The sequence below is a fragment of the Melanotaenia boesemani genome, chromosome 12 (assembly GCF_017639745.1).
Source record: "Melanotaenia boesemani isolate fMelBoe1 chromosome 12, fMelBoe1.pri, whole genome shotgun sequence".
Lineage (NCBI taxonomy): Eukaryota > Metazoa > Chordata > Actinopteri > Atheriniformes > Melanotaeniidae > Melanotaenia > Melanotaenia boesemani.
This window is the reverse complement of record NC_055693.1, coordinates 153,130-167,774: the sequence shown is the minus strand read 5'-3', so window position 1 is coordinate 167,774 and position 14,645 is coordinate 153,130. Positions and strand designations below refer to the sequence as shown.

The 14,645-nt window shown below is 47.5% G+C and overlaps 1 protein-coding gene across 4 annotated transcripts in view; it reads left to right on the top strand.

Moving 5' to 3' along the window:
* The first annotated feature begins 3,540 nt into the window (after positions 1-3,540).
* Positions 3,541-14,645, top strand: part of zeb2a (zinc finger E-box binding homeobox 2a) — a 63,737-nt gene continuing 52,632 nt past the window's right edge. For all 4 annotated transcript variants that reach the window (XM_042002387.1, XM_042002390.1, XM_042002389.1 and 1 more), the window contains exon 1: positions 3,541-3,818. In XM_042002387.1, the coding sequence (XP_041858321.1) occupies positions 3,746-3,818 (73 nt within the window). In that variant the 5' untranslated portion in view covers positions 3,541-3,745. The remainder of the gene's footprint in view (positions 3,819-14,645) is intronic.

Below are 14,645 nucleotides of genomic sequence, written 5' to 3'. Positions count from 1 at the left end.
CCTGGTCGTGATGCTGCTACTGGCCCTGATGCTGGTCCTCGACCTGGTCCTGATGCTGGTCCTAGTCTTAGTCCGGGACCTGGTCTGATGCTGGCCCTGATCCTTGTCCCAGTCCTGTTCCTGATTCTGGAAATGATCCTGGTCCTGGTCCTGGTCCTGGTCCTGATGCTGGTCCTGATACTGGTACTGATCCTAGTCCTGGTCGTAGTCCTGGTCCTAATGCTGGTCCTAGTCTTAGTCCTGGACCTGGTCTGATGGGGGCCCTGATCCTGGTCCCAGTACTGGTCTTGATTCTGGTCCTGGCCCTGGTCCTTATCCTGGAACTGATCTTAGTCCTGGTCCTGATGCTGGTCCTGGCCCTGGTCCTGATGCTGGTCCTGATGCTGGTACTGATCCTAGTCCTGGTCCTGATGCTGGTCCTGGCCCTGGCTCTGGCCCTTGTCCTGTTCCTGATGCTGGTCCTGATACTGGAACTGATCTTAGTCCTGGTCCTGATACTGGTCCTGATGCTGCTCCTGATCCCTAGTCCTGGTCCTGATGCTGGTCCTGGCCATCGTTCTGGCCCTGGTCCTGGTCCTAATGCTGGCCCTGGTCATGATACTGATACTGATCCTAGTCCTAGTCCTGGTCCTGATGCTGGTCCTAATATTAGTCCTAGACCTGGTCCTGATGCTGAGCTTGATCCTGGTCCCAGTCCTGGCCCTCATACTGGTCCTGGTCCTGATGCTGGTCCTGATCCTAGTCCTGGTCCTGATGCTGGTCCTGATACTGGAACTGATCCTAGTCCTGGTACTGGTCCTGATGCTGGTTCTAATCTTAGTCCTAGACCTGGTCCTGATGCTGGCCCTGATCATGGTCCCAGTGCTGGCCCTCATACTGGTCCTGGTCCTGATGCTGGTCCTGATACTGGAACTGATCCTAGTCCTGGTACTGGTCCTGATGCTGGTCCTGGGCCTGGTCCTGGTCCTGATGCTGGTCCTGATACTGGAACTGATCTTAGTCCTGGTCCTGATACTGGTCGTGATGCTGGTCCTGATCCCTAGTCCTGGTCGTGATGCTGCTACTGGCCCTGATGCTGGTCCTCGACCTGGTCCTGATGCTGGTCCTAGTCTTAGTCCGGGACCTGGTCTGATGCTGGCCCTGATCCCTGTCCCAGTCCTGTTCCTGATTCTGGACCTTGTCCTGATCCTGGAACTGATCCTAGTCCTGGTCCTGATGCTGGTCCTGGCCCTGGTCCTGATACTGGTACTGATCCTAGTCCTGGTCGTGATGCTGGTCCTGGCCCTGGCTCTGGCCCTTGTCCTGTTCCTGGTCCTGATGCTGGAACTAATCTTAGTCCTGGTCCTGATCCCTAGTCCTGGTCCTGATGCTGGTCCTACTCTAAGTCCTGGCCCTGGTCTTGATACTGATACTGGTACTGATCCTAGTCCTGGTCCTGGTCCTGATGCTGGTCCTAATCTTAGTCCTAGACCTGGTTCTGATGCTGGCCTTGATCCTGGTCCCAGTCCTGGCCCTCATACTGGTCCTGGTCCTGATGCTGGTCTTGATACTGGAACTGTGCCTAGTCCTGGTACTGGTCCTGATGCTGATCCTGGCCCTGATCCTGGCCATGGTCCTGGTCCTGATGCTGGTCCTGATACTGGAACTGATCTTAGTCCTGGTCCTGATACTGGTCGTGATGCTGGTCCTGATCCCTAGTCCTGGTCGTGATGCTGCTACTGGCCCTGATGCTGGTCCTGGACCTGGTCCTGGTGCTGGTCCTAGTCTTAGTCCGGGACCTGGCCTGATGCTGGCCCTGATCCCTGTCCCAGTCCTGTTCCTGATTCTGGACCTGGTCCTAATCCTGGAACTGATCCTAGTCCTGGTCCTGATGCTGGTCCTGGCCCTGGTTCTGATGCTGGTCCTGATACTGGTACTGATCCTAGTCGTGGTCCTGATGCTGGTCCTGGCCCTGGCTCTGGCTCTTGTCCTGTTCCTGGTCCTGATGCTGGAACTGATCTTAGTCCTGGTCCTGATACTGGTCCTGATCCCTAGTCCTGGTCCTGATGCTGGTCCTAGTCTTAGTCCTGGACCTGGTCCTGATACTGGCCCTGACTCTGGGCCCAGTCCTGGCCCTCATACTGGTCCTGGTTCTGATGCTGGTCCTGGTCCTGATGCTGGTCCTAATACAGGAACTGATCCTAGTCCTGGTCCTGGTACTGGTTTTGATCCTGGTCCTGATGCTGGTTTTAGTCCTGATACTGGAACTGATCCTAGTCCTGTCCTGATGCTGGTCCTGGCCATGATCCTGAGACTGGTCCTGAAGAGGAACGAGGATGAGGTTTTTATCAGCCTGCAGACAAACCGCAGGGTTAAATTTACCCCCTTCTTGACAGCCCGTCACTCTGAAACCAGCTCAAGGAAAACCACTTCCTGCTGCCAGAAACCCTCACACAGAGAACCATCCATGGTCCACAGAACCGGTCCAGATCCAGAGGGAGCTGGATCCACCTCCCTGAAGTCAGTAAACTTAGTGTACCAGAGTTCCTCCCTTGTTCACCTGCTGCTCCTTCCTGTTCTATCAATAAAGTTTATTCAGTCACACGATGTTCTTCATCATCTTCATCACTAACGCCGTCACCTGCTCAGGTAACCACCTGTCATGTTACAACGGGCAGCGCGTGGGCCGCATGAACGGCACGAGCCCACACCAACAAAGACTGACTCGGATCAAGGGGGGGGGGCTCCTCAATTATCCCACCGCGTGAAGACAGGTGGCGCGCGCCAGTTTATGTTGCAGAAGAGAGAAAAAAAAAAAAACGGTGACAGGTTGCGAGAGGCAGCACGCGGGTCAGTCCCGACCTGCAGCCCAAACCCAAGCTCCTCTTCGAGCCCGGGACTCGCCAGGACCCGCCGGGACCAAGACTCACCGAGTCTCACCGGGTCTCTGCTGCAGCGACTTTTTCTTCCTCTTCTCCTCCTCCAGCACCAGTAAGAGCCTTCTCTTCTTCCTTTTTTCTCCGCAGCCAATCAAAGCGTCGCGCTCACCTGCGCTGCTTTACCTGAGCCGACAGGTGAGAAGAGATGCGCGCTCCCGCTTCTATGTGATTGATGGAAGGATGGAAAGTTGATGGGTGGAAACAGCGAGTGGAGGCAGGCAGGCCGGCCGAGGAGGAGCAGGTCTACCCCCGCGTCCTGCGTTGCCGCTGCCCGCTCCGTTCCCGGACCAGGCGGACGGTCAATCTGGGCCCGCGGACCCGCGGTCCGGCCGGCGGCGGCGTCTTGCAGAGGAAAGAAGAAAAAAAAATGTGTGAAAGTAAAAATTAAGGTTTGAACGTTTTTATTGATCAGAAACTGGCTGAGTGAGGTCATATAAAGACGTGACGCGGATATCGATCCTGTATCGATCAGTGATTGATGAGACCGTCTCTGCTTTAATGTCACAAATCAACAAGTTTACGGTTGAGGGAGGAGAAATATGCGCGCGTGTGTGCGCGCGTGCGCGCCCCTTCAGTCAGACCAGCAGAGTCGCTCCTCTCATCAGACATCAGCAGACGGGGACGCGGGCGGCGGTGCGCGCTCTGACGCTCATACAAACTCCTGAAAACTTGACACACACCACGGACAGTTGGTGTGCGCATGAAGTGTCGCGGGTTGCGGTGGAGGACCTGGTCTGGGATTTACAGTGTGTGTTGTTGTCAGGCTGCGGGAGGAGCAGCGCGCGGAGCCGGACGGAGGAGCCCATGCGGACCGGAGCGACTCGTGTATGAAGCCAGAGATCATGGCGGAGGGACCCCGCTGCAAGAGGCGCAAACAGGCCAACCCCCGCAGGAAGGACGGTAAGAGCGCGCGCACACCCGACACAAACCCCGCAGCAACTCCCGCAAAGTCCACAAAGTTGGTACCGAGATTGCGCGGTGATGGGGCTTGGACCCGCGGGGACCAGCGCGGACACCGTTACAAGCAGCTCCGCGTGCAGGTCCGAGGCTCGCGCGCCGCTTTGTCACCGCTGGTCCCAAAACAAAGTTGAAAAAGACGCAGAAAGCTGCTGGTTCGGTTCTGATAAAATTCTCTTTTAGTTTCATGAGACTTTTCATATTTTATTTAAACAGAAAGAAATCTGCGGAGAAAAATCCGCTGTTTTACTGTAAACATGTTTATTTTATTTATTTTTTTTACTTTGGACTGTTTACGGTTTAAAGGAAAAATCAATCATTTAAACAGAATTTCACAGTTTTCTTTAAACTTCATTTAAATCTTAAACCAGAAAAAGTCGTTTTATTTCAATTAATTAATTTAATTCTAAAAATCCCCGCGCGCGCATGTGCGTGTCGTGGTTGCGTCTGCAGGATTCCGGAGTCCAGATCAGGATTCGGTTTGTCTTTATGCGGCGGGGGCTCGACGTTGTGTTTGTTTGTTTTTAACGGAAAACAAAATTGAGAGAAAAATATTTTTTTCTTTGAATTAAAATAAAATCAGTGTTTCTATAAACAGTTTAATGTAAATTAAAGTGAACAGTGATGAGTAAACAAATGATTAGATCTCTAATAAAACGGATTAAGGTGGCAGAAACATGTAAATGGTGGAACGTTAAAAACTTTATTGTCTCACGCTGAACAGACGGTCATGTGATGATGATGATCAGAGGGATGAAGGTGTCATTCAGCATTATTCTCGAAACTATTGGAGGAAATTCCGTGTCTGAGCCTTCAGAACGTTGCAGGAAAGTAAAAAATTATTCAGTCTGGTCCAGTGGGACAATGTGGACCTGGACCAGATCGGATAGAACTGAACCAGATCGGATAGAACTGAACCACAGCCCCTGTTCCTGATTGAGGGTCTGAGCTCTGAACACTAAACCGGATCCCTGAAATAAACATGAGGTTCCAGATGAGGTTTTGGTGGTTCTGTTCACACTGACCTCTGCTGGACTCCAGAGTCATCCTTCTCCTCCTCTCTCTCCCTCTCCATTCTCCCCCTCCTCCTCTTCCTCCTCCATTACTGTATTCTTCATCATTCCTCCTTGTTCTTCTTCTTAAGGGGAATCAAAGCTCATCTGTATAGCAACAAGAAAACTTCTTCCAAGATCTCCCATCATGCATCTCTGCAGTGAAGTCACTGTAAACTCCTCTGATACCCATAACTTGTTGGCCCAAACGTGATTCATACCGATAAGAGATGAAGAACACGGAGGATAATCCCAACTCGTTGCTCTTGAGTCTGACTCGTTGCTCTCGGGTTTTATTCGTCTTTCTCTGGTCTGACTCTTTGCTCTCGGGTCCGACTCCTTGCTTTGTTTTTCCAGGTTTTTAGTTATTTCTTTTACTCTGAAGCTGGATGTCTGAATCCACTAATTGTTGTAATCTCGGAGCTTCAGCTGATCCTTCAGGGTTTCCTTCTCAGATGTTGCATCGGCTGCAGACGCTGCAACCTGCTCGATATGCTGTGGTTGTAATCGCTGTCATTGGCTCTTTCCTCACCCAAGTGCTTAATTTGATTGGCCGAGCTCCTGCGGCAAGGTCACACACACGGAACAATCAATAACACATGGCTGGAATAAGGTGTCATGACATCTGTGTGTGCAGACCGGCAGCATACAGAAGAACAACTGCCAACACTTTGTGTTTCAGATCAGTTCTGATCCAAACTGGTAACAGCCTTTTGAACCAAACCAGCTGATATTGAGTCAATTCTGGTTGAATCTGGTTCTGCATAGAGGACGGTTCTTTGTGGACTCGGTGGTGCCCCTCTGGGACATCCTTGGAGGTCTCTTGTCTCTTGGAGGACCATCGCTATTTCACCTCCAGAACTCAGGAGGTCCTTCTCTAGGTCTCTGCGAAACATCCTCAGGCCAGATCGGATCCGGTCAGAACCGCTCGCTGTGTCCGGTCTGATGAGACGCTCCACCTCTGCAGCCTTCATGTCCACCATGGGACTTCACCCTACTCTAAGAATGGCTGCAGGTTCTTCCTCACGATGCATTACAGTCTTCCTCACCTGAGCTTTGGTCCAATCTGAAAAAGGAAAAAGGCCATCGCTGCTGTGAGGGGGCGTGGTTCTGTGAGTGGGTGGAGCCTCTGTGACAGCTGGAGGCTGATGGTGTTTTATGAGTTAAATAGCATGACGGCAGCGTTTTGTTAAACAGAGACAAAATATTCATGATAAGGATTTAAAGTCGTCATCTACAGCTGATCACTGAAACTCCCACAATGCACCTCACCCATGTACATCCCCCCTCCCCCACTCCGCTGTTCCCACGGTGATGAGCTCCAGCACTTTTATCTGGCGGCTGTGAGAAGTCTTGTGCATGTTTGCAGTTGGATTACCACCCTGGAGGTGGGTGGGGGGGTTAAGGTAGCCATGGGGAGGACCCCCCGTCAGCCAGGAATGCCGCTTAGGTCGGGGGGGCACAGCTGGGGAAGGGGGTGGGGCACTCATAGACGGGGCAGGTGCCTTTGTGAGTCTGTCAGCCTTCAAACCCACACACACACACACACACCACCACCACTCTGAGACCCCCCCAGCCTGTCAGACAACCCTTCCGAGTCTTCATCAGAGGTTTTAATGGTGAGGGTGCACCTCTGAGTGTGGTGGTGCTGGGGGAGACTGATGGAGAACTGGGGGGTTGTTTCAAGTTGCAGAATGGGTTTAGCTGGTTGTGTAGGTCCAGCAGCAGCGGTTCTGATGTGGACCATGAAACCCAGCAGCGGTTCTGATTTGGACCATGGAACCCAGCAGCGGTTCTGATGTGGACCATGAAACCCAGCTTTGATATTGCTGCTCCAATAAGCCCCTTCAGCCTGCCAGCACCTGCCAGCGGGGGGGGTTTGCATTCATCGCCCCCTAACAGGATTATGCTGCTCTGTAATTGATTCATTTGCAGTGAGGGGGGGTGACAGTGCTTTGGAAATGAGAGTTTAGGTAACAGGCGTCCCAGAATTCAGCCGACTGCATGTGTCAATTTTATTACATCAGTCCAGATGAACTTGAAAGGCCAGCTTTGTGGGTTTGCAGGGAGACCACAGTCAATAGAGGTCATTGATGTGAATGTGTGTCTGTGTGTGTGTTGTTTCTTCTCTCTCTGGTTTCTGTGTGTTTACTGTTTGCTGCACTTTATGAGTGTGTGTCTATGTTGTGATCAGTTTTGGGTCGGTGGGAATGATCAATGCAACACACGTTTAAAGCCTGGATTAGTTCACACATGGCTGGAGGTCCACCGATGATGATGTGACAGGAAAACAGGCGTAACCAGGTCGATCAATAACTTGCTGTGATAATGCTCCAATCCAGTCAGTGTCAAACATGGAGCTTAAACAACGCTACACTAAAAGAACCTCCTTCATGTGTTTGTGTTCTTGTATTTTCTGTACAGCTAAAAATGCGTTAGCTTTAAATTCTCCACAGCTAAGCTAACAATTTTCCCTGTGCATAATCTTCATGTTAACCTAGGCTAGCAATTGCCTATTTTTAATCTTTATGCTAAGCTAAGCTAGTCATTCTCTATTTACAATCTTTGTACTAAAGCAAGCTAGTAATTCCCTGTTTCTAATCTTTATGCTAAGTTGAGGTAGCTATTTCCCTCTTTTAACCTTCATGTTAAGCTAAGCTAGCCATTTCATGTTTATAATCTTTATGATAAGCTAAGTTAGCCATACCCCTTTCATAATTTTTTTGCTAAGCTAAGCTTGCCATTCCCTATTTAAAATCTTTATGCTAAGCTAACCTAGCCATTCCCTATTTCTAATCTTTATGCTAAGCTAAGCTTGCCATTCCCTATTTCTAATCGTTATGCTAAGCTAACCTAGCCATTCCCTATTTGTAATCATCATGTCAAACTAAAGTAGCCATTCCTCATTTATAATATGTATGCTAAGCTAAGCTAGTTACTCCCCATTTATAATATTTATGCAAAGCTAAACTAGCCATTCCCAGTTTCTAATCTTCATGCTAATCTAAGCAAGCCATTTCATGTTTATAACCTGTATAAGCTAAGCTAGCTAGTCCCTATTTATAATCTTCATGCTAAGTCAAGCTAGTCATTCCCCATTTCTAATCTTCATGCTAAGCTAAGATAGCCATTCCCTATTTATAATCTTAATGCAAAGCCAAGCTAGCCATTCCCCATTTCTAATCTTTATGCTTAGCCAAGCTAGCCATTCCCTATTTATAATCTTTATGCTAAGCTAAGCTAGCCATTCCATTTTTATAATCTTAATACTAAACCAAGCTAGCCATTCCCTATTTCTAATCTTTATGCTAAGCTAAATAGCCATTCCCCATTTCTAATCTTTATGTTAAGCTAAGTTAGTAATTCCCCATTTCTAATCTTTAAGCTAAGCTAAGCCAGCCATTCCTGGTTTCTAATATTCATGCTAAGGTAAGCTAGCCATTAAGTTGTAAATTATATTTGTTCTGAGCTAAGCCAAGCTAACCAATCCCTGTTTGCAGTCAGTAAGCTATGTTAACAGTTCTGTCTTCTTCCTATCTTTGTGCTAAGCTATACTATGTATTAATAATTGCCACCCCACTTCTTTTTCCTCCTTCTCGTGTCTTAATGAGCCTGGGAAAACATCCCCGATCCCTGTAGGGCAAAACTAGGTGACCTAGTGGACACAGTATGCCACGGGGGGTCGGGGAGGGGGCGTCTTCACATCCCTCCTCTTTTGTTTGGACGTCTGGCAGGCTGAATGTGAGGACAGTGATTTATGGCTGAGCTGAAGGAGCTGCAGCAGAGAAGACAGCTTCCTGTCCCCGTTTCTCTCAATGCACCACAATCCTCTTTGGTCCCAAAATCTGGGTTAAATGCAAATTGATCCAAGCGATACCAGACAATAATTACCGTCCGACTTATGTGTACGTGCAGCAGACCAGAAGAGAATTCAATAAGACCTGGATCTGTCTGCAATGTAGCCCCCATCCAAGTCAACACACAGCAGAACAAAGGACATGGCGTCCATGTTTGAACCACACAGTATCCCTGAACGTGGACACATGGTGACCAAGCCAGTTTAGTTTGTCTTCAGCTGTGACAACACGTGGCTGATGGAGCTGAGGAGTGAATGTACAGGACGTCGTCCATCCTCCGACACAATGTGTGATGTCCACAGCTCAGAGATGTGGTGGAGCTGAGTTTAATCCTGCTCTGATCACGGACATTAAAAACAACAGGAAGATTTTATTAATAAAAACTCTGCAGGTTCCAGGGTGTAGAAAGTTGTTCTAGGGTGATGTTCGGCCTGGGGTAGAAAGTAGTTACAGGGTGATGTTTAGTATAGTGTAAAAGTTAGTTCCAGGGTGATGTTCAGCCTGGTGTAAAAAGTAGTTCCAGGGTGATGTTCAGCCTGGTGTAGAAAGTTGTTCTAGGGTGATGTTCGGCACGGTTTAAAAAGTAGTTCCAGGGTGATGTTTGGCACGGTGGAAAAAGTAGTTCCAGGGTGATGTTCAGCCTGGTGTAGAAAGTAGTTACAGGGTGATGTTTAGTATAGTGTAAAAGTTAGTTCCAGGGTGATGTTCAGCCTGGTGTAGAAAGTTGTTCTAGGGTGATGTTCGGCACGGTTTAAAAAGTAGTTCCAGGGTGATGTTTGGCTAGGTGGAAAAAGTAGTTCCAGGGTGATGTTCAGCCTGGTGTAGAAAGTTGTTCTAGGGTGATGTTCGGCACGGTTTAAAAAGTAGTTCCAGGGTGATGTTTGGCTAGGTGGAAAAAGTAGTTCCTGGGTGATGTTCAGCCTGGTGTAGAAAGTTGTTCCAGGGTGATGTTCGGCAGGGTTAAAAAGTAGTTCCAGGGTGATGTTCAGCCTGGTGTAAAAAGTAGTTCCAGGATGATGTTCAGCCTGGTGTAAAAAGTAGTTCCAGCGTGATGTTCAGCATGGTGTAAAAAGTAGCTCCAGGGTGATGTTCAGCCTGGTGTAAAAAGTCATTCTAGGGTGATGTTCGGCACGGTTTAAAAAGTTGTTCCAGGGTGATGTTCGGCACGATGTAGAAAATAGTTCCAGGGTGATGTTCGGCACGGTATAAAAAGTAGTTCCAGGGTGATGTTCGGCATGATGTAAAAAGTAGTTCTAGGGTGATGTTCGAAACGATGTAAAAAGTAGTTCCAGGGTGATGTTCGGCACGGTGTAAAAAGTAGTTTCAGGGTGATGTTCGGCATGATGTAAAAAGTAGTTCAAGGGTGATGTTCAGCCTGGTGTAAAAAGTAGTTCCAGGGTGATGTTCAGCCTGGTGTAGAAAGTTGTTCCAGAGTGATGTTCGGCAGGGTTAAAAAGTAGTTCCAGGGTGATGTTCAGCCTGGTGTAAAAAGTAGTTCCAGGATGATGTTCAGCCTGGTGTAAAAAGTAGTTCCAGCGTGATGTTCAGCATGGTGTAAAAAGGAGCTCCAGGGTGATGTTCAGCCTGGTGTAAAAAGTCATTCTAGGGTGATGTTCGGCACGGTTTAAAAAGTTGTTCCAGGGTGATGTTCGGCACGATGTAGAAAATAGTTCCAGGGTGATGTTCGGCACGGTATAAAAAGTACTTCCAGGGTGATGTTCGGCATGATGTAAAAAGTAGTTCTAGGGTGATGTTCGACACGATGTAAAAAGTAGTTCCAGGGTGATGTTTGGCACGGTGGAAAAAGTAGTTCCAGGGAGATGTTCAGCGTGATGTAAAAAGGAGTTCCACGGTGATGTTCGGCACTGTGTAAAAAGTAGTTCCAGGGGGATGTTCAGCATGATATAAAAAGTAGTTCCAGGGTGATGTTCAGCATAATGTAAAAATTAGTTCTAGGGTAATGTTCGACTCAGTTAAAAAGTAGTTCCAGGGTGATGTTCGGCCCGGTGTAAAAAGTAGTTCCAGGGTGATGTTCGGCATGGTGTAAAAAATTGTTCCAGGATGATGTTCGTCACGATTTAAAAAGTAGTTCCAGGGTGATGTTCAGCCTGGTTTAGAAAGTTGTTCTAGCGTGATGTTCAGCACGGTTTAAAAAATAGTTCCAGGGTGATGTTTGGCTAGGTGTAAAAAGTAGTTCCAGGGAGATGTTTGGCTAGGTGTAAAAAGTAGTTCCAGGGTGATGATCGGCACGATGTAAAAAGTAGTTCCAGGGTGATGTTCAGCACGGTGTAAAAAGTAGTTCCAGGGTGATGTTCGGCACGGTGTAAAAAGTAATTCCAGGGTGATGTTCGGCACGGTGTAAAAAGTAGTTCCAGGATGATGTTCGTCACGATTTAAACAGTAGTTCCAGGGTGATGTTCAGCCAGGTTTAGAAAGTTGTTCTAGGGTGATGTTCGGCACGGTTAAAAAGTAGTTCCAGGGTGATGTTCAGCATGGTGTAAAAAGTAGTTCCAGAGTGATGTTCGGCACAGTTAAAAAGTAGTTCCAGGGTGATGTTCAGCATGGTGTACAAAGTAGTTTCAGGGTGATGTTCAGCCTGGTGTAGAAAGTTGTTCCAGGGTGATGTTCGGCAGGGTTAAAAAGTAGTTCCAGGGTGATGTTCAGCCTGGTGTAAAAAGTAGTTCCAGGGTGATGTTCAGCCTGGTGTAAAAAGTAGTTCCAGGGTGATGTTCAGCCTGGTGTAAAAAGTAGTTCCAGCGTGATGTTCACCACGGTGTAAAAAGTAGCTCCAGGGTGATGTTCAGCCTGGTGTAAAAAGTCATTCTAGGGTGATGTTCGGCACGGTTTAAAAAGTTGTTCCAGGATGATGTTCGGCACGATGTAGAAAATAGTTCCAGTGTGATGTTCGGCACGGTATAAAAAGTAGTTCTAGGGTGATGTTCGACACGATGTAAAAAGTAGTTCCAGGGTGATGTTCGGCACGGTGTAAAAAGTAGTTTCAGGGTGATGTTCGGCATGATGTAAAAAGTAGTTCCAGGGTGATGTTTGGCTAGGTGTAAAAAGTAGTTCCAGGGTGATGATTGGCACGATGTAAAAAGTAGTTCCAGGGTGATGTTCGGGATGATGTAAAAAGTAGTTCCAGGGTGATGTTCGGCATGATGTAAAAAGTAGTTCAAGGGTGATGTTCAGCCTGGTGTAAAAAGTAGTTCCAGGGTGATGTTCAGCCTGGTGTAGAAAGTTGTTCTAGGGTGATGTTCGGCACGGTTTAAAAAGTAGTTCCAGGGTGATGTTTGGCTAGGTGTAAAAAGTAGTTCCAGGGAGATGTTTGGCTAGGTGTAAAAAGTAGTTCCAGGGTGATGATCGGCACGATGTAAAAAGTAGTTCCAGGGTGATGTTCAGCCTGGTGTAAAAAGTAGTTCCAGGGTGATGTTCGGGATGAGGTAAAAAGTAGTTCCAGGGTGATGTTCGGCATGATGTAAAAAGTAGTTCAAGGGTGATGTTCAGCCTGGTGTAAAAAGTAGTTCCAGGGTGATGTTCAGCCTGATGTAGAAAGTTGTTCTAGGGTGATGTTCAGCACGGTTTAAAAAGTAGTTCAAGGGTGATGTTCAGCCTGGTGTAAAAAGTAGTTCCAGGGTGATGTTCAGCCTGGTGTAGAAAGTTGTTCTAGGGTGATGTTCGGCACGGTTTAAACAGTAGTTCCAGGGTGATGTTCGGCACGATGTAGAAAGTAGTTCCAGGGTGATGTTCGGCACGGTATAAAAAGTAGTACCAGGGTGATGTTCGGCATGATGTAAAAAGTAGTTCTAGGGTGATGTTCGACACGATGTAAAAAGTAGTTCCAGGGTGATGTTCAGCCTGGTGTAAAAAGTAGTTCCAGCGTGATGTTCACCATGGTGTAAAAAGTAGCTCCAGGGTGATGTTCAGCCTGGTGTAAAAAGTCATTCTAGGGTGATGTTCGGCACGGTTTAAAAAGTTGTTCCAGGATGATGTTCGGCACGATGTAGAAAATAGTTCCAGTGTGATGTTCGGCACGGTATAAAAAGTAGTTCCAGGGTGATGTTCGGCATGATGTAAAAAGTAGTTCTAGGGTGATGTTCGACACGATGTAAAAAGTAGTTCCAGGGTGATGTTCGGCACGGTGTAAAAAGTAGTTTCAGGGTGATGTTCGGCATGATGTAAAAAGTAGTTCCAGGGTGATGTTTGGCTAGGTGTAAAAAGTAGTTCCAGGGTGATGATTGGCACGATGTAAAAAGTAGTTCCAGGGTGATGTTCGGGATGATGTAAAAAGTAGTTCCAGGGTGATGTTCGGCATGATGTAAAAAGTAGTTCAAGGGTGATGTTCAGCCTGGTGTAAAAAGTAGTTCCAGGGTGATGTTCAGCCTGGTGTAGAAAGTTGTTCTAGGGTGATGTTCGGCACGGTTTAAAAAGTAGTTCCAGGGTGATGTTTGGCTAGGTGTAAAAAGTAGTTCCAGGGAGATGTTTGGCTAGGTGTAAAAAGTAGTTCCAGGGTGATGATCGGCACGATGTAAAAAGTAGTTCCAGGGTGATGTTCAGCCTGGTGTAAAAAGTAGTTCCAGGGTGATGTTCGGGATGATGTAAAAAGTAGTTCCAGGGTGATGTTCGGCATGATGTAAAAAGTAGTTCAAGGGTGATGTTCAGCCTGGTGTAAAAAGTAGTTCCAGGGTGATGTTCAGCCTGATGTAGAAAGTTGTTCTAGGGTGATGTTCAGCACGGTTTAAAAAGTAGTTCAAGGGTGATGTTCAGCCTGGTGTAAAAAGTAGTTCCAGGGTGATGTTCAGCCTGGTGTAGAAAGTTGTTCTAGGGTGATGTTCGGCACGGTTTAAACAGTAGTTCCAGGGTGATGTTCGGCACGATGTAGAAAGTAGTTCCAGGGTGATGTTCGGCACGGTATAAAAAGTAGTACCAGGGTGATGTTCGGCATGATGTAAAAAGTAGTTCTAGGGTGATGTTCGACACGATGTAAAAAGTAGTTCCAGGGTGATGTTCGGCATGGTGTAAAAAGTTGTTCCAGGGTGTTGTTCAGCATGGTGTAAAAAGTAGTTCCAGGGTGATGTTCAGCCTGGTGTAGAAAGTTGTTCTAGGGTGATGTTCGGGACGGTGTCAAAAGTAGTTCCAGGGTGATGTTCGGCACGGTGTAAATAGTTGTTCCAGGGTGTTGTTCGGCATGGTGTAAAAAGTAGTTCCAGGGTGATGTTCAGCCTGGTGTAGAAAGTAGTTTCAGGGTGATGTTCGACACAATGTAAAAAGTAGGTCCACGGTGATGTTCACCATGGTGTAAAAAGTAGTTCCAGGGTGATGTTCAGCCTGGTGTAGAAAGTTGTTCTAGGGTGATGTTCAGCCTGGTGTAAAAAGTAGTTCCAGGGTGATGTTCGGGACGGTGTACAAAGTTGTTCCACGGTGATGTTCACCATGGTGTAAAAAGTAGTTCCAGCGTGATGTTCAGCACGGTGTAGAAAGTTGTTCTAGGGTGATGTTCGGCACGGTTTAAAAAGTAGTTCCAGGGTGATGTTCAGCCTGGTGTAAAAAGTAGTTCCAGGGTGATGTTTGGTATAGTGTAAAAAGTAGTTACACGTTTACGTTTGGCATGGCGTAAAAAGGAGTTCCAGGGTGATGTTCAGCACGGTGTAAAAAGTAGTTCCAGGGTGATGTTCAGCCTGGTGTAGAAAGTTGTTCTAGGGGGATGTTCGACACGATGTAAAAAGTAGTTCCAGGGTGATGTTCGGCACGGTGTCAAAAGTAGTTCCAGGGTGATGTTCGACACGGTGTAAAAAGTTGTTCCAGGGTGTTGTTCAGCATGGTGTAAAAAGTAGTTCCAGGCTGATGTTCAGCCTGGTGTAGAA